Here is a 19,625-nt window from a genome sequence, read left to right on the forward strand (position 1 = left end):
GCTTCAGATTTAAACATTGCTTCTGATTTTTGTGCTAAACGTAGTTTGTTGTCATTTATGTTTGTAGTTAAACAGTTTAGTAGCATCCCAGCTGTGTAAGTTCTTTACATTATTTTCCTCATGTCATTTGTAACAGGAGCATGATACAACACTCATTACATAATGCAAGATACACTTGGAATGATGAAAAAACCTAGGGCTAGATTGTGCAAACAGTATGCAGCCCTGCCTTTGGATGCTCTGGGAAAGATTGCACTTCAAAAAAAGGTGGAATCCCTCCAAGTTCCCCTTGACCTGTTCAGCAAGTGTTGCAAAGAAAATAACTTCTACCCTGCCTGGTAGAAACAGCTGCTGCTATAGGCCACTGTGTGAGATGTGCAAATGGAAGATGGTTTTTTGTCTGCATATCGGAGCAAGATTTCTGTTCTTGTTTTCCTCTTCCCATATAATGCTTTTAGAAGAGCCATTTGCATTCTTTCTCCAGGTTTGGTGGCCTGTTGCAATGAGTTTATTCATTCTGATGTAGTACTCCATCTCTTAGAAGTCTTGCATTCATGGCTTTCGTAACCCTTCAAATAATGTGCTTCTGTTTTGAGTTTGAGAAAACTCATCTTCATTTGTTGTCTGTCCTTCACCCCGAGCCTTGGGACCCTAGTTTTCCTGCTTACTGTGTTTTTAACTAGCCATGTAGTTTATTCCTTCCCTCTTGTTCCCCCCCAACTCCTTGCATCATAAGTTTTAACAATGCTGCTCTCGTCCAGCCTACCTAAAATTTGTCTCTCTGCTTCCAGGTGGAATTTCCTAAACTCTTTCAATGCCATGCAGCTTTTGGATTTTTAGCTAAAGCATAATGTTTCCTCCTAAGCACATTTGGCACTTCTCATCTCACTGTAGCCTTTCCTATCCTTGTCTGCTATCCATGTCTATACAGACGTCCCACGGAGTCTGTTCTCGTTGTCATCAGCCCAGACCTGTAGTAGAAGACTAAGTGCAGCTTTACCTGTGGTGCTTGCATAGCCACTAGGATACTTCCAGGGTGGTAATGGAGGCAGCAGGCAGTCTTTGAGTAGTCAGCCTGCTGTTGCTTTCTTGTCTTTCCAGTCTGCCTTGAGAGAGAAGGCTCATTGTCCTCCTAGACTTGAAGAGAAGGAATGGGGTGGCAAATGCCAGATTAAATTGTTCTGGGATTACTTGGACTGTCCTTTGGCACACAATCTGTGGTCACGTTGTATAGAAATTGCTGATTTGTCAGAGTTCTATTCAGATAGTGGTTGGTTAGCTTTCTCAAGAGTTAGCTAATTTACAGGCCTTGTAGCTAAGTTGAAACTAGGTAGGGCTTTTTTTCTTCTTTAAATTGTGATTCACTGTTTTCTACAAAAATTACCAATGAAAGATTCTCACCCATATTCTTCAGTCAGTGCATTTTAGGAATAGCTGCTCTAATGCTTATCTCTTCCTACTTGGTATATAAAGTAGGCTTAAGTAAATAGATCTGCCTACTTGGTTTGAGGGTTGGCTTATTTGTTGCTATTAGCTATTTGGCCTACTATCAAACCATTTTACGAAGAGTGTAACTGTGCAGCTTCCATTAATATGGTTCCATCCCTATCACACACAGATCATTTACTCCCATAAGACAGAGGCATTATCCAATTACCAGCCAGCTTGAAATTGATTGCATAAGAGTGTGATGTAGTAGTCGCAGCCAGGTGTTATCAAATGGCATAAGAGAGAATTTGAGGGTTGCTCAACATTAGAAGCAGAGTTTCAAGTTTATGTCTTATAGGGGATTGAAAAACAGAGAGCAAAGAAGGTTCTTGTATTGCTTGTATTTAAATGACTGGCTGTGATCCAGCACTTCAAATGAAGCAAAAGCTCCTCAAAGTAAATGTGTGGTACCACCTGGAGTTTGAAATCCCATGTGCTAGTGATCTTTACAAATTGGAAAACATTTACTGTTCAGGACTACTGCCTTAGAAAATGGTGTTTTGCAATCCCCTTCAGTAGGACTCGGGTCAGATTTTATTTGTAATGGAGTTGTAATTTTTGTACTTAAGTTCTTTTAATACCTAAATAACTGTTTTGGTGTCTCTTGCTATGGATATAGATATCTCAACTGTGCTGACTGGAAATGTACAGCCATTGACTCACCTCTTAATCTGGAACTTGTAGTGACCTTTTAGGCTCTCTGGGTCCTGACTGAACATCTTGGTGATGAATACCAGAATTCTTATATTTAAATATGATCAAGAAATACAGTGTGTATGAAAGAGCTGAGGCAGCTTGCTGCAGCTCTCTGTTTTAGCTGATGTTTCCTAATAGCAAAAAATAGTACTCCAGAATGCTATACAGATGTAACCCACTGGGAGATGATGAATGTGTGTAGTGCTGAGGCTGGGCCCTCTTTTGTTAAGCAGGGAGGTCTCCTCTTTTGATATAAATAGGACATGGAGTTTTGTAGCAGATCCCCTGTGAAAGGTTGGTGTCACACACTTGAGTTACCAGTAAAAGTTTCACTTGCTTATTTGCAGAGTGTGTTTATTCAACCAAAACCAATACTGTTGTACATCTTGTGGTGGTTTGTTTTGTCTTTGTGTTTTGTTTGTTTGCTTTTTCTTCCTGTACTAGTAGTAGAAACTAACATTAAAAAGCCTCAGCTTTTTCATAATCTAAGGAGTACAAGAGTCAGCAGTGTTTTCTGTATATCACTGAAATATGAATCTAGGAGATTTTCTCAGTTCTCTTTTGCTGTGTCTAAATGGAAATAGTAGAATAGCAGGGCAAGAATAATCTTTTGAAAACCCATCTAGTCCATACTAGTGCACAAATATGTACTAGTTCAATCTGCTTTCTCAAATCTCTAGCGATGGAGACCACTTTATACTACTTAGGCTACTTGCACCAATGTTTTTCTCTTCTTGTGGTTAAAAAGTTCTGGACAGTGCAGCAAGGACACAAACGCGAGTCTTATTTTGTGTCACATTGATAATAGACATGGCAAAAAAACATAGTTCCTCTTCTTGTGCCAAAAGTTGTTTGTGTCCTTGAAGGCTGTAATGAGATCAACAAGGTTAATTGTTTGCAAAATTTCCTCATGGTCCTAATTGTTCCTGGTGTTTTATAGAGTTGTGAACAAAAACATAAGTTAGGTCTGGCACCCACAGCAAGAGTAGGGTATCCCAGCTGATGTCATATGTTGAAGAGATCAGGCCTTCTACGTGTGTCTAGCAGTAGCCTGACTGTGGCTGTTTGTGTTCAGTTGATCTGATCTCAAAGTATTTTTCAGAATAATTATTGCCTGTTTGTTTCATATCTTGCCTTTGTGAGGGGTAATTATTCATATGTAAATGCAGTGTCTTGCCTTCCTCCCAGTTGAATGTCAAATGATTTTTGATGTTTTGCTCCTTTTTGCAAGTGACATTTGAAATCTGAGCTAATCTGTTTAAAGTTCTTTCAGCTTTATCTGCACCTTGTGCTACTACTGAATAACAAGTGCTCTCTACTATTGTGCTAGTGGTGTTATAAACAAACACTTGGCTGTTTTGGAATTCCTTCCATACATGCTTTCATTTTCGTAATATACCACTGGACCCTCCTACCCAGGTACAACTACCCAACTGGTTTTCCAAACAGTACATTTTTCTTGATTATGAGATCAAGTAGAAAAAGCTTTACCTGAAAGGTAGTTACTTCTCTCCTGCAGTTTGTACTGGTGCTGTTTATTATGTGCAAATCTAAGCTGGCTTTTTTTTTTCTTGTTGTCTATCCGTTATTTATAAATCACAGGAATCAAAAGTAAGATTATGGGATAGATCGGATTCTCTCAAGTTAGCCATTTTATTTTTTGTAGCAGTGGTATTTCATATAGTTCATGTTCATTGTTTAACTGCTCAAAATGTCATGGATCTAATAAGTATATGAGAAATCAGATAAGCCAAGAGTAGCACGAATACAATACAGATATTAAAAAAGCAAAGACTAAAGAAAATGCTGCAGAAATAACATACACAGCTTGCTTCAGCAGTTGACAGATCTTCTGGATCAGATGATCTGGGATAAGGCTAACCACCTCTTGAGGCTTGCAGAGCATCTTTGTAGTTCAGGTTTCCTTTGGAAATGCTATGGAAATGACTTATTGCCACAAAACAGCAAGTCCTTTCTTCCTTGGCATCATGTTGACTATGTTTGTGACTGCAGGTTTAGCTGAAAATATTTAGCCAAAATAAACAAATACCAGCTTTTTTTTTCTTCTTCTTATAATTGTGAACTGTATCAAACAGATGTATAACTTCCTGTGTGTGATATATCAAGAAAAATTGAAGTGGAATAATTATCTTCTTTCCCATATGCATGCGTACGCCTTCACATAATTTGAAACTGATGACCCAAAACTACCTGGCCATGTTAATTAAGTGTCTCTTTATGATTTCAGGTATCCCAAAGCTGATTACAGGTGATATGGTTAAAGAAGGTGCAGCTGTTATTGATGTAGGCATCAACTATATCCATAATACTCTTTCAGGAAAAACCGAATTAGTTGGGGATGTGGACTTTGAAGGTTAGTGAAATGTTCTTTATATGAACCTGTTGGATAATTATCTTGAAGTTTGTGGGATTCATTTATGATAAACACATGGGATAGTCAGTGTCTGAAATGAGATGACACTTGCAGGAATTATTTTAAATTTGTTTCCTTAAATAACAAAGCAAACAATATGTTTGCCTATCTGCTCTTAAAAAAATGGTATGTTATTCAAGAGAGGAGGTGTTACTCCTAGTTACACATACCAGTGACCTTTAAGAGATGCAGATGAGCTATTATGGCAGCATGGTGTCAAAAGATGGTTGTATCCAGGTTTCTTTAATCTTTGTGAGTCTGTGAAGTGTTTCAGGAGTAAGCAATAAAAACAGTTTCTGCTTTTTCACAAGAATAGGGTCTCCCACTGTTCATAAGCAATGTTATACTGCAGCTTCTAAGCCTCCTTTTATGCTCTCACTCTAAATTTGTAGGTGCAAATATTAACTTGTGCTTCTGAAGTATTCTTTATGCTAAGGTTTAGTCTGAGTTCATCTTAAACTCCTGAAAATCTTGGTCCAGGCAAGCCTAACTGAGATAAAAATTAATGTTACATATTGATCTTTTTATGTTTAATGTGTTGCAGAGCAAGTTCACAATGTAACTTGATTTCTGCTCTGGGGGAGTTCCAGACTGGAATAGCAGGATTGTTGCAGTGAGAAATTAAAGCTTATTGGTGGAGTTAATTGTGGGAAGCTTAGACAGCATTTACCCACGTTATTAATGGTTCTCAATGTTTCCTTATTTTGATAAGTATGAAAATCACACACTTTTTTTTTTTCACGGTTATTAATATCTTGGCTGGCATAGTGTCTCAAAGCTTAATTATATTCAGAATATTTCTAGCTGTTTGTATCTATTTCTAATTACGTCAGTCCCTTAGTTTCTGCTTCTTTTACTCATAGATGATACCTGTCAAAGTCAATGAAATTACCTGCATGAGTGCAGCTAAGTGATTGTCTCAGCATGCATTTGGAAACATATAACTGTATGTGTACAATGGAGTTCCAGCAGAAAAATACTCTTAGAGTTACAACCTGAACATTTTTGTTCTGTTATCCTGCTTATGTTATCACAAATAGGGGGTTATATCTTCTGTTTTCAGAACTGAAGTATTTGTTTTCAGGATTTTTTTGTTTGCTTTAGCAGGTTTGGGGAAATAAGCTGTAACTTTCAGAAACATTAAATTGTATAGTTTTTGTTCAAGTGTGCAATCTTTTGAATGTAATATAGGTGCAGATTCACTGGGAAGGCTGTGATTCAGAGTTTCAGCAATGCATTGTATGTGTCTTGTCATGTCTGCTGTGGGTTGTGCTTGGGATTTTACCTGGGGGGAGGGAAGATCCAAAAAAGAGGGAGGAACTTCAACTTGGATGATGCCACTACAGTTGCAAGTAGCATTTCATTGTGCGTTGCCAAAGGGAAATTGTTGTTGGTTCATTGGTATCGGTGAAAGTTTCGCTAAATCTCTAACAAGAATAGAAAACATCCTGGTGTATACAACTTTGAATACTAAAAAGTAAAACACCCTTGCCAAGTATTTGATTTGGCAGTTAGGAAATGGAGTAAGCTAGTGTATTCATGTAGCGAATCATTTCATCCTTTTTCTCTGATTCCTTGACCTAATTTATATTTAAGCCTGAGCAAAAATGTCTTTTGCATGTTAAGGCCAGATACATAAGTAGCTGGTGTGACATACAGCATCTATTTAACATCGTGTAGCCCACCAGTATCTCTTGTCTTTTCATCCCCTTCCTTAAGTAGAGAAATGTGGTGGGGAGAGCAGAGATTTAACTGGGCAATTGGAAGTTAAATTTGTTTTACTTGAAATAGGTGGAAATGGCTGCCTGGACCAGGTCATCTGACTGAACAACTTGGATAGTGGATATAAAGTTTAATAGATAGTTGAAACTGTTTTGAGTTGTCATATCCTAGCAATATTTGGATGCCATCCTCTAATCTCTAGGAGATACGTTAGACACCGAAGTTTAATTTTCTCTCTTTAACAGCAAAAGGGTATAATTGCAACTTTTTTATGTTGTTCATTATTAAATTCCATGTAAGAAATGTCTGGAGATGAAAAATCCTATCACAGGCCAAGAGGAATTCGATAGCTGCTCAAAATTAGTTATAAAGTTTTGAAATCTGTTCTAAAATGTGCATTTGAGTCATGTCCACTTCTGCTGTGAGCAACAGAGTTGTATGCAGTCACCTGCAGCCAGAGACTTTGCCTATGACTGTGCTTCTTGCTGACCATTGCTATATTGTGGTGTACATGAATACATGTTCTCAAGCCACTGAACACACTTTGGCTCTCCTTTAAACTCCTCTAGATGAGGAGGAGCAACAAGATTGTTTAGTTTACTTAGAAAAAATTCAACAGTATCAGACCCATGTGTATCAGTATTACAGCTGCTATAATGGTTGGCCTGGTAGTGATGGCATCGAGGTACTGTTGTGGTTGTTAGGCTTAACTGTTTATTTTGACCAAAAATCCCAGGCTGCGTTGTGGAATGCCTTCAAACAATATTTGTGACTTCCCCTACCTCCATATGCTCTCTTTGTTTTGACACTCCATTAAAAAAAAAAAAGAAAATTGTTGTTCAGAATAGTTTCGTGTGCAGTTCCCAGGTAGCTAAGAGAACAAGACAGGAAAAAACTGTGCATGCGGAGGTTAGCTGCAAAGCACTGCAGTACCTAGACCTGATATTGCTAGGGTATCTTAGACTGCCTGTGCATCGCTCCATATATAACCAGCACAATACATTCAGTGTGTCCCTATTTATGTTAAGAATTTGACAAAATAAGTGGTCTGGGGAGGAAGTGTTTTGTAACTTCTGGGAGCCACAAGAGGGAGAGTGAAGTGGCAGGAAGCAGGAGAAACAGTGGCATCCTTAGGTTATTGCCAGTGTTATTAGTTAGTTTTGGGCAGTGAATTTCAGTCGCAGAAAGGGAGACATGTTTCTGCGAAGAGGGTAATACATGTGTGGGTGTACTTGGCCCTGTTTTATATGGGTTTTGTTGCCACAGCAAATATTCTAAGCGGGGAGGAGGGCTACAAGAACCAGGAACATGAAATAAAGCAATAACTTACATAGAGCATTTAGCTCAAGCGGCTTTTTTGGGTGGAGCACCATTTCCAGGAGTGACTGGTAGAGCAGGGTAGTAACATGCCAATGTAGGAGCTAACCTTTGTTACAGAGCTCCTTGTTACAAGGTGCTTGTCTCTATGCTGCTCCTGCCTTGCTACCTGGCACACAGCAGTGGCAGTTTCCAGGAGCACAGCATTCAGAGATCCTTGCTGAGCTGCAAACCAAAATCCAACTCAAAAGTTTTCATCAGTGTGCTGGCAAAGTGGGCTAATGTCACCCATGGGTATTCCTTCTAGTAGCTTACTGGGATTGGCTTTTTCAAAGGCTCCTGGGTCCATTTGTCATGGAGTTTAATAATAAAATGAGGAAGGAGCTTCTGTACTTGAATTGCTACTGCAATTTTGGTAGCTCATGAGAAGGGGATGTTAGTGCTGAAGATTTATGTCATGCTGTTTATGGGATTTGCAGATGTTCCTCATTTAGGACAAAAATGCTGAAAGTTACTAGTACGAATTGAAAATGAATTGGAAGGGCCCATGAAACCGAAGTGTACAGAACTGGAGTAGGATTTGCTTAAAATGCTCCCTGTATTTTTATATGAATCTTCCCATATCTTTGACAAGCAGGTGGTAATGCTGTTTTTTGAGTGTTCATTGGGTGCATATATAGAAAATAAATTATTTGTAGGTGATACAGTTTCAATATCAGTGAAGGGGTTTATAAATGGGAATTTTCATGACTCATCTGTGTTCTGTGCAGCCTAGACAATGCAAAAGAGATTCTGGAACGTGGGTGCCACCAGGAGCCAGGGAGAGTTTCCCAATACTGAACAGCAGAAGAGAGTTCCTCACCAAATGATTGATACAGGGAGGGATGATGGGTGTATATTATGATTTTCCTTTGAATGAGGAACAGTTGGATGGAGTTGAAGGCAGGAAAATCAGGGAAATGGTATGTTGAATACCATAGAGGTGGAGAATGGAGATTCATATATCACTTCTGGGTAGACCAAGTGTACCCAAAATAATTGATTTAATGAAAAGCAGGTAAATGTATCCTTTCCACATCAGATACAGGACTAATGACTACAAAGTAATCAAACAAGTTGACAGGTTTCTTGAAATTTGTTCATGTAGTTTGAAAGGTTTACCTCAGTAATCTTTTAATTCAGTTTCTTAATGGAAATGGTGGTCCTACAGTTGTACCTTAGCAACATTCTACAGGATACAGAAATGTTTAACCCAGGCTTCATGAAAGCCATCACTTCCAGTGGTTGCTTGCTGCTGCTTTGTGTTCATTGTGTTACCTTCCAGGCTGTAGGCTTCTTTTCAGTTTATTGAATCCTTTCCGAAGTCTCTCTCTGGACAGCTTATCCAAACAGCAATCATGAAAATAGAACATGCATTTTCCAGCTGCTTTTGCTGTAGCTTTGTTAGTTAATTTCTAAGTTGATTTTGAAGACCTGGCATTCATTTTGCAATCTATAGAAGTCTGTGTAATGTTGTCACCATATTGCTACCCTGCAAAAATCAGGGGGAGCATTGCCTGTTGTTATGCTCCATTAGTGCAAGAAATACACCAGAATGTTGGCATTAGTTTGGGACTGTCAGAAGGCCAGTCTGACTGGTGCTAACTGGTGGCAGAAAGCTGCTGGATTTCCAAGTCTAGTACTTCTCTGTAGAAGAGTGTGTTGTGGAGGGCTCTAAGTAAGTTATCTTTGGTATCTTGAATTTCTGCTGCTTCTGCTTATTATCCCACAGCTACAGTGATACCCTATCCACCTGTCTGTACTAAGTAACTGAATACAAAGAAACTGTTGTGCGTAGTTTTATGATGGAATTCTCTGCCTGGGATGTCCCTGTTGCTTGGCTTTCATAGGTACTGGAAGGGAAAGATGTGTACGTTGTGAGAATTACAGTACTGGGCAATAATTCCTTGGTTTTCCTTTATATTGCTGTAAAAATAGTTGCAGTAAGAGAAACAGAGACAATGTCAAAGAGAAGGAACTGTGAGAAATGGAGTAGATGTTTGCTTGTCAGTATTCCACAGTTCATAGTGAGGAAAAAACCCAGTATGTGTAGAGGAGGACATGTGATATTCACTGTGATTGCTGAGCACGTGATTCACACTTACGCGGTGGTGCGGGGATGTAGTGATCCAGAGCAGCTTTGCAGGGCCTAATAAAGCTGTGTGGAAATAGTGCTTAGGCAGGAAATTTTCTGCATCGCTTAATGCAGATGCACAAGACCCAGAAATGCCTTCAGGTTGAGACTTGCCCTTGGTTTGTGTGATTAACCCTATTAGGTGTATGATGTCCTTAGCTTTGGAGGAACCTAGGAATGAAGGTCTGTATCCGAAGCAGTGGATCCTGTTTTACAAGGAAACAATCTACATTTCATTTCTTTTGAAGAATCAAAGGAAGATTTTTAAGGTTCTACATATGCTGCAAAATAGCATCTCCTCCCCCATAGGCACCTAATTTGTATAGCAACATTATTCAGATTGGCAGAGGAATTCCTGGGAGAAGGGCACACATCTTGGGAAAGCAGAGTTAAAGCTAGGGGCAAAGGTTTAATGTTGCTGAGAAGCAGATCTCCTGAAGAAACCAACAGTGTGGCACCTAATTTACCAATAAGAGATCAGTCGCACTGAAGTGCCATCTTGGAATTGTGCTTTTGCCTACTACACTTCACAAGGAAAGGAAAATCTGTTTATATTTTTGAGAGCCAGGTTATTTTTTCCCCCTCTGGTTACTGGCATTCATCTTCAAAAATTGCATTCACCATATCTATATTTACTCTGATAGGTGGAAACTTATCAGATAGTAGCTTCCCCAACTTAGACACTTGTATGTTTTAAAATCTGGATCAGCTTTTGTGAATAAGCTATCCAGCTGGTTCTCTACTAGCTTAATATGTCCTCTTGCCCCACTGACCCACGCGGATTTTCATAATGATAGAGGCTGGGGAATTCCTCTACCCATAAACTTGTGAAAACAGTGTACTGTGTGTTTACTGCTGTGTACAGTTTCTAATACTAGAGGCAATGAATGGTGTGCATGATACTCATTAGAAGGCTTTCTTTATTTAAGGCATGGTGTAGTTGTGGATTGTAGGTCTTCATAAGTAACATAGGAATAGTGTGAATAATACCACAGAAAGAGGCATCTAACATTATAATGGAAACTTACTTATTTCAATTAAAATGCGTAAAATTAATTATTGTATTAACTTCAGATCTGGCTGTGTTCCAGTAATTGGCATTCACCTGGGAATTTGCAGTAACTGTATTGACTTTAAACACCAATCTCAAATGGTAGTTGAAAATAATATAACTAATAAAAAGACAAATTATTTGTGTTTGAGGATATTAAGAATAACTGTCACGTGTTATCTTAATTAATTGGTTAAAATTAGCATGTTAAAAAACCCCTACATTGCAGTTTGTTTACCTTTCTAAATACTTTAACAGTATATCTGGTGGTATCAGTCAACTGAGCAATAAAAACCCTACCAGTTGTAATTACTATCCCTCTTCAATGAGGCTTAATCTTCTGTTCTTCAGTGAGTTATTCACTGTGAACTTCTTTGCATGCTCTTGTTGGATCACTGGTTTGGTGAGTTCAGACAATGGGTTTTTGTTTATTCTATTTACCCCCATCTAGAACTTAATAAGTGTTCTGTCAAAACAATATCCAGCTTTTCAAATTATTTTTAATTTATTTTTTTTTTAAGACCTTGTTATTCTCAACAGTAAAGTACAAAATAAATTCAAGATTAATATGCTGTAAGCAGAGGCAAGTTATCTTGTTTGTTCCAAAATCAAGGTGCCTAATTTTCCATCCAGTTGATCTCTTCTAGTGGCCAGGTATAGATTCTTCTCTGTGGTAACTTCAGTGGAAATGTGTGTGCTTGTATCAGTCATGTTTGCTCCATTTTCTCCTGTGTATGTGCTGTTTTAAAAACAATGCCTTTAAAATTAGAGTGTGAGTTTCCAATAAACAATTTCTAAGCAAGCAAAGAAACCTCAAACTAACAAACAACAAACCTCTCACAGTGACACTTAAAGGAAAAAACATTCCATAGTAATCAGATTAGTAATATGCCGTTTGGACTAATCATTATTGGCCAATAACTGCTCATTAGTTTGTCATGGAATGAATTCCCAGCCAGTTGCATGTGATTTCTTTGCAAGTAACCTGCAATTCCAGTTGATTGGTTTTTGCAGTCCAGATTTATTGGTACGTTATGCTCCTTTGTTGTACAAAGAGGTTAACTTGACAGATGTTAACTTAAATGCTTTAAAAAAATGTACAGATTTACCTTGTAGCACAAGGATTCAAGTTATATAGTAGCTTTGGATAGTCTGTGGTTCATGGTTGGAGGTACTTCAGCTATAAGAGTTTCCTTTCTGTTGAGATTTTGGTAAGATCTGTGCCTCCAGGTCTCTTCTCTGAAGGAGGTGACTATGGCTGAGGGTTGCAATGGGAGTTTTGCCAGTGGAATCTGTTTTTCCTTTAAGAAAATTCTCATTTTTGTTCTTTGTCCATCTTGTGAAGCATTTAAAAAAAAAAAAAAAAAAAAAAAATTATCCAGGAGAGAGTATTAAATCCATCTGTGGTTTTAAGTTGCCTTTTCTGATAATAAAAAATCCTTGTTAGAAGCTGCAAACCGGAGTGGGGGAAAGTGGCTAAATGGGTGACCTAATTGCTGGTGATGCAGGTCAAACAGCTGAAAACTTCTCCTTACCAAAAAAATTTGTCAGGAATAACTTTTCACATGGCTGACCACAGGCTGCATGAGTGTGTGTTGCTCCCATAAGGGAAGTGCAGCCTTCTGCAGTAGATCAGCTTGCACAGTTTGTGACACCATGCCCCGGAATTAGCCCCTGGGTAATGATATTCAGATGAAGAAAACTACAGCCTAGTCCTAACTGTATCCTGATGCTGTAATAAGACTTCTGCCTTAGTTTTTCCCATATTCTTCAGTACTCTCCAAGTCATAGTCTTTTATGCTCACTGCCAGTTAGGTATCTGTGGACAACTGAAAAATAAAAAAGTTTCTAGAAACATTCTTAGTCAATACCTTTTTCTCTTTTCTCTTAGAAGTGAAGAAGAAGGCTGGCTTTATCACTCCAGTGCCAGGAGGGGTGGGACCTATGACTGTTGCAATGCTTCTGAAGAACACACTCATAATTGCTAAAAAGCTCATTTACTAGAGCAAGCGGGTTACCTTGGAAGAAGAATCCAAGTTATTCTATTTATTGAAACACAAAATGTTTATTTTTTACTACAAATATATTTATTTCTACATTGTATTTATTTTTTAATGTAAAGTATGCTGAGCACGATGGTTTACAAACTGTTAAAATACTTTGTGTTAACTCCTACTGTCTATTATGAGCAAAAAAAAGTTGAAAAATGCAGCCTATGCAGATACTTTCTTGGTGGTCGATTATGTGTGTGAAAATGAAGAATCAAGCAGGAATCACAAATATATCTGTGTATCTGGGGATGTGGTGCAGTTACCAAAATCTTCGAAACATTCAGGACCATCAGTTTTGATCAGAGTGTAAAAACTAAGTTTCAACATGATAGATATCTTTTAAAAATATAGTTTGCCTTCTGAGGTCGTGAAGAGCTCTGGATGTAGTTTGAAGTCTTGAATTTTTATTTTTTTTAAATACTTAAAAGCTAGCCATAGGGATCTTGAATCTGAAAGGAGTGAAAGACTGGAATTTCTTATTTCAACTGCCAGGCAGTGATGTTGACATGAATGCAAGCGATCAGTGCATGTTTTAAAATATTCACGTACACTTGAATGTGAGTAAAATTCTGATGTTAAATGTAGGTAAGAGGTATGCATGAATAAATAGCTAGAATTGAGGCTAGAATTATTTTCTTTCCATGTTTAGATGGAAATGTTTTGGTGCATAATGCCTTCATCCCACAAAAGAAACCTGAGAAGATTTACTGGCCTGGATCAGACTTTAATTGGGTAGACTGTAGTTAAAATTATTATGCACGTGCAGTGTGTGTGTGTATATGTATATGTACGTGTGTGTATATGTATGCAAAAGTTTGTCCCTGATGAACTATTTATTGTCTGAATTCTAAGTAATTTAATTACTCCCTTATTTTTCAAAACTGCATGAAGTTGTTTTGTTGTGTTGTGGGTTGTTTTGTTGTTGTTGTTGTTTTTGTTTTTTCTGTCTTGTGAGGTTGAGCCATATGAATTCTTGGCTACAATGTTTTGTTGCTTGGAGAGTTTTAGTTCTAAAGATGGATCTGGAATAGTCTTGTGGAATGCAGAAGTTGGAGTAGAATAACTGCTAAGATACCAGTTGAACCGTGTGTATGCACTATGGATATGAAGAGCCTACCCCAGTTTCCGCCGAAGTAATTGAGAGTCAGTTTGAGCTTTTATCTTAATGTTTTTATCTCAGTTGAGATAACTTTGATTTATTTTCATCAAGAACCTTAAGTGTTTGCCAGTACACTATAGATAACTTGAAAGGGGGAGGAAAAAAAAGCGTGGCTTAGTACTACTGCCATTAAACAAAAAAGCGCACTTTCTCTAATAAAAGAAACAAGATGGAGTGTCATTTCTGTGCTGATTGTTCTTATGATCATCTTTCTGAGAGTTTTGTTTAATGCAGTGTTTGCAAAAGGGGTTGGCAGAATCATTACTAAATATAGAGTACTATTAGTGCAGACGCTTGCTTATCTGTTTAAATTTAAGTAGTGGTAGAAATGTTGGGAGGATTATTGTGGCTATGGAGATAATAGTTAGACTGGTCAACCTATCATTGACTAAGATGGAATAAAACCTGTTCACTGTTCATCTTTGTGAAAAAGATTAAGACAGTTTGGAGGGTGGTTGGTTGTTCTTTTTTTAATCAGTGTGTTGGGAGTGAAGCAAATGAAGGTGGTTTGTTTGTTCAGTCATTTACCTTTTTTCATCTGTTTACATTGCTGTCTTAGGTTCTCTTTTATTTGATTTAATTGAAAGAATCTCTGCAGTTTTTGGCATAAAAACAATTTATGAAGTTTTGCTTATGTCACGTGACTGAGCCTATTTCTTTCATGTCCTGCAAACAGTTTATTGTGCATCTTAAGCTTTTTCTCTTTTCACCTTTGGTGGATTGACTAGCATTGCACAAAAGCCAGTGAGAGTGAGGTTTTGCTCAACAGCTTACTCTTTTCAGAGCTGCCAGACACATCTGTGAGCGTCTTCTCCACTGAGAGAACATCCAGAAGTAGCATCCAGAGGGAAAGGCTTAGCTCGTGTGCCAGACCTGGTTAAATCTGGTCCAAGCGTGAATGCCCTGTGGCAGACAAAGGCACGGCCTTATCCACTGAAGCCTTCTCACAGGTCTGCCGCACCCAGCTGTATTGCCTAATGACAAAGCCACCTTGGATTCAAGCTGGATTAAGTTCCCATTGTGTAGATATGTGTTGAAAGCAGGGCTCATCATACTTAGCCCTGCTCTGGACTGATAGCAGAGGTTATCCAGGTAGGCATAACCACTCCCGTCAATTCGGGGAGTGCACAAACTGCACTTGATCAGTGTGCAGGCATGCAGCAATTCAGGATAGCAAGGGAAGGGAAAAAGCCTCTTGGAATGTAGTCCATGAGCAGGAGAACACCTAATTAAAATGTGCCTAACTAGCTTGTGTTTTTCTCTTAATATGTGAAGTGGTTAGATTTAATCCCGGGGATCATTTAGGAGAGTGCAGCATAGAGGGAGAACTTGAGCTGACCAGAGTTATTAAAGCATTTATCAAAAGATTTTGGTTTTAACACAGAGATGTTGTGAAATGTTTGGTTTTTTTGCTTGGGGTTCACAGTTGAGAAAGTAGAAGTTGTTATTGGGGTGAAGTCTGTAGCTCTCCTTCAGTGAGGGTCAAGATTTTGGGGGTTGTTGGGGGGGAGGGATTGTGTGTGTATATGTATTATTGAACTGGGCCTTTTTGGCAACCTGCTCTAGTATGTCAGCCAAGGTAAGTACCCTTCAGAGGGTCCAGTCCTACTTGTTCCAAGTTGCCTGTGACCCATGAAGTTGGACAGTGTTTGGGGCTGTGGAGAGTGCTTTTTTTTCCCAAGAAATGTGTGTGATGGCTGTGTCCTAGAGACCTACAAACACTTCACATAAAAAGTGTAATTCTCTCTTTATGCATACCCACTTTTTTGAAAAGGTAGAGGTGGGCTTTTATGACAGTATACTGGCAGCAGCAATGAAGGGATTGCCTAATATGGGAACCAACAGCTGACCTGTCTTTCAGCCTGTGTTTTCTTGGCACCTGCACTTTCCCAGCTTTCAGTTTCTGCCGTGCACAGCTATGTGTAGCACCAGCCAGCAATCCAAGTCCTTGAGCAAGGCTGGTGGCCTGCCTTGCTTCAGTGTTGTGCAGACAGGAAAGCTAAATGAAAGGTGGTTAGTGTGCCCCTCGGGCTCACCAGGGCCTGTGTTCAAAGGCCTCTTGCTGGCAGTCACAGATGGAGAACATCATCTGTTATCTTTGTGTCTGATTGCTTCCTAATCTTGGCACTAGCTGTTCTCGCAGTTCCTCTTGGGGATGGCAGGGAACTGAGGTACAGGAAGGAATAAGGAAGGAACATGCACAAAGTGGGGGCTGGACCCTGACCTCCAGAATAGCCTGCTGAATGCTGACTGACCTCCTAGAAGTAGCACAAGACCTACATTGCTAAGGGAAAGCATAATCATGTTTTTTACCAGACATGATTTTTCATTTTGCTCACCTCCGTTTTATTGTATTTCATTGATCTGCTCTGGCAGATACCATGTCTTCCTTTAGAACTGTATCTTTGCATGCTCAATTATGCCCACAGGTAATAGGAAACCAGGGTTTCAAAAGAAAACCTGATCCCGTTGCTAGATAATAGCAGTTTCCTAAATAAATGTGTGGTTGCCCTGGGGGTTGAGGTTGTTGCCAGATGCACCCTTTTCTGATTGGTGAGAACAGCAGGTGACGCTTCATGTCATATAAGTGCAAGAGAAAACACGGGAGCACAGATAAGCAGAGCAAGTGAGCCATCTGAAAAGAAGAGTTGAGAAGGTACTAAAGCAGCTGCTTGCCATGGCATTTGGAATGCTAATCTATATTTTGCTGAAAGGTGGGTTTGGAGGAGACTTTTCAATGGCATAAGGTTCCAGGCTTTGAACAGTAGTTCAGTCTTTCTGAAATAAGCAGTAGTGGTGGGAAGCATGCAAAGATGCTGCAAAGCAGAATTGTTTTAGCAGTTTTAAACTTGGATGAGATTTTAATTGATGGGTTATCATTTATACTCTTCGCAAAGAAGCTACTTAGACTGGTAACAGGTGTAGTATATTACACGTATCTGTGTTATAATTTGCATAAGATAGAATGGAGAACAAAATGGATATCTGTTTTGGAATTTTGCAAACAGTAGTTTGTTACCGCACAATCGTAACTATGCTGTAGCAAAAGGAAGTTTGAGGCAAGAATGTTTAAAATGAATTATTATATTGCTGCATTGTATTGGAATTGTATTAAGTGAGTACTTGTTTTCTGGATTAAATGAACCTTGCATAGATATGCTGAGTTGTTCTGTTACAGTAAGTATCTATTTGCATTACACAGCAATGGGGGTGCTGAGTGAAGAGTCAGCTGTTAATGTTTCATCCCTCAGCACAGACTTATGGAATAATTGGACAAAATACAATGCTGAAGGTATTTCTTTTTCGTTTTGTTTGCCTCTATTAATCTGTCACTTAAAAAAATCCCCCCAAACCTCAGTCTATTTATGATGATTGCTGATATAATGCTCCTGTTGTGTGGACCCTGTTGAATTTTGTGTTTTGTATTTGTGAGATGAGCAGCTTGTTTTCACTGAGCCTTAAAAACCTCTCTGAAGGAATAGCTGCCATTCAGCTGAGGTAGGCTCAGCATTGACCAGCTAAAGGATCACTTATGCAAAGACAGTTATAATTTGAAGATATTTTAAGATTAATTGGGATAGATGATCTGCATTTCTGATTGCCATTTCTGTTACTTTTAACTAGTGCTTGGTTTTTATCTGTCTTTGGTGTGGATTTTCATACACCCGAGTGAGAATGCAGCAAGTATAGTGATGCCTCTCCCTGCTGTTACTCAGTAGTTTCTTTCTTGGTTGCAGTTTTGCTTTCAGCTACCACAGCTTCAACAGCCTTTTGCAGAGTGCTAGCTCTCTCTTTTTCTTTTCTGACTGAAATGTGAACTCAAGCTATTTACCTGCCAACATCTGAGACCAGAGGGCTGTCTTTACTCTACATGCTGCATTCTTGATGTTACTTGAGGTGCTAATGATGTCATTACTTTGGGAGAACTGTGCAATCTAGAGCTGAGGTTTTGGCAGGTCGGTAAAGGAGGAAAGGATTTTAACTGTGATACCTATTAATGTCTTTGTACTTTAAAAAGAACATAAACATGCATACAAATCATCTTCTGTTAATTCTAAGTCATCACAGGATGTCTTAGAAGCCTTTTTTAGTAGCTCCCTAAGCTTTTTATTTTACTCATAAAAAGTCAAACTGTTCTCTTTTTGATCTAATTTGTCAGAGTGGTACAGTATAATATCTATGTATACATTAATACATATATATGTGGGCTTCATATATATGTGATATATATATATACATATATATAACAAATATTATGCAAAAATATGTATGTGAAGTCAAGATTATGTTGATTTTGACTGTAGTAGTTTGATTTATCACCATAGCACTATGGTCTGGTTTAGTGGATTTGTCTGTGACACGATTCTTCTAAAGCTGCATACAGAGCAAACAGGAATATAACGAAATACAAATATGTTGAGTTATTAAGTACCTTGTTCATTTTATTTCTAGAAAGCAGGAGCTATGGGTCATTCTTTGACAAAGAAGATGCTTATTTGCACAAACACAGCCATGTCTGTGATTGCCCCGTGTGCCTTTATGCCAGCTGTGACTGTGCAAGTTGAGTAGATACCAGCACTTTAAGATGACAGAATGTTCCCTTCAAAGCTAGACACAAATGCACAAGCATACAGGCACACATTTACACAGGTAGTTAAAAGTATATTTCGGTGGACCTTTTACAAAGTTGTTGAAAAGTTTAGAGAACAGCATTTCTAGAAAGAAGATTGAAAAGAAATGAATAAAGAGTCACCAAAGAAACTGGCTGTATCTCTGTGAAGTTTTCTTGCAGCTCCTGCTCTGGTACTAGTTAAGTTTGTAGTGAGGGTTATAACCAAAGTTCAGTAATACTGGTTCCTGAGAAAATTATTTCCTGGTTAAGTATTATTGGAAGAACTTGCAGTTTCTTTTGGGATTGCAAGTCCCTGGGGACTAAGGTGCAGTTTGTTAAAAAACATTTTCTACTCAAGCCATTTGCCTCCTATTGACAAGATTATGTCCTATTTCCATATTTTACATTATGTAGGCTTTACTTGTCACCAGTGCTGGAACTAGGAAATATTAGGCTTGGTGATCACCTTGGGGGGGAAAAGGTAACAGAAAGGGTGCCTGGCTGGGAGCTGACACAGCAGGCATGAAGAACTTGAGACACTGTTTGGTCTGAAGGGGAGCCTTTGTAGCAAAGTGAGCAGCTAGGATACAGGAAGGGCTTGGTTTTACTGGGGAAAGAATGAGATCCCTTTATTGCTATGAGCTTGTTCTTCCTTGCAGCCTGCAAGGGAGACCCTGAACCTGGGGCTGACCCCTTCCCTTCCCTTTCTGACTCCTGTGTTTCTCCCAGATACACCATACTTACAAGCTGAACCGTCATGGTCTTAGTGGTGGACTCTTTGTGTTGCCAGTCTGTCAGTTTTTGCATACCCAAGCTTCCAAGTACCTGGAGTTTTGATTTCATGTCAGATCTTGCCAAGTGTATCTGCTTGAATGACTCACCTGCAGGCAGCTGTCAAGTGCTTACACAGCATGCTTTTTTT

General features: G+C 38.8%; 1 protein-coding gene across 13 annotated transcripts in view; it reads left to right on the top strand.

Moving 5' to 3' along the window:
* LOC102090092 (epigen) overlaps nucleotides 1-19,625 on the top strand; it is a 79,196-nt gene that overhangs the window by 23,798 nt on the left and 35,773 nt on the right. For 10 of the 13 annotated variants that reach the window (XR_002415401.2, XR_010472336.1, XR_010472334.1 and 7 more), the window contains exon 7: nucleotides 4,433-4,558. The exons of 1 other annotated variant lie outside the window; for it this stretch is intronic. Coding sequence is in view for 7 of the 12 variants with exons in the window: in XM_021289836.2 (XP_021145511.1) it covers nucleotides 4,433-4,558 (126 nt within the window). In the remaining 5 variants the exon portion in view is untranslated. Of the gene's footprint in view, nucleotides 1-4,432; nucleotides 4,559-12,772; nucleotides 13,093-15,605; nucleotides 16,806-17,293; nucleotides 17,384-19,625 lie in introns of those variants that run through there. 2 more of the 13 variants (XM_005498531.3, XM_065061672.1) reach the window with 2 other exon arrangements.

Source organism: Columba livia, chromosome 4 (genome assembly GCF_036013475.1).
Source record: "Columba livia isolate bColLiv1 breed racing homer chromosome 4, bColLiv1.pat.W.v2, whole genome shotgun sequence".
Classification (NCBI taxonomy): domain Eukaryota; kingdom Metazoa; phylum Chordata; class Aves; order Columbiformes; family Columbidae; genus Columba; species Columba livia.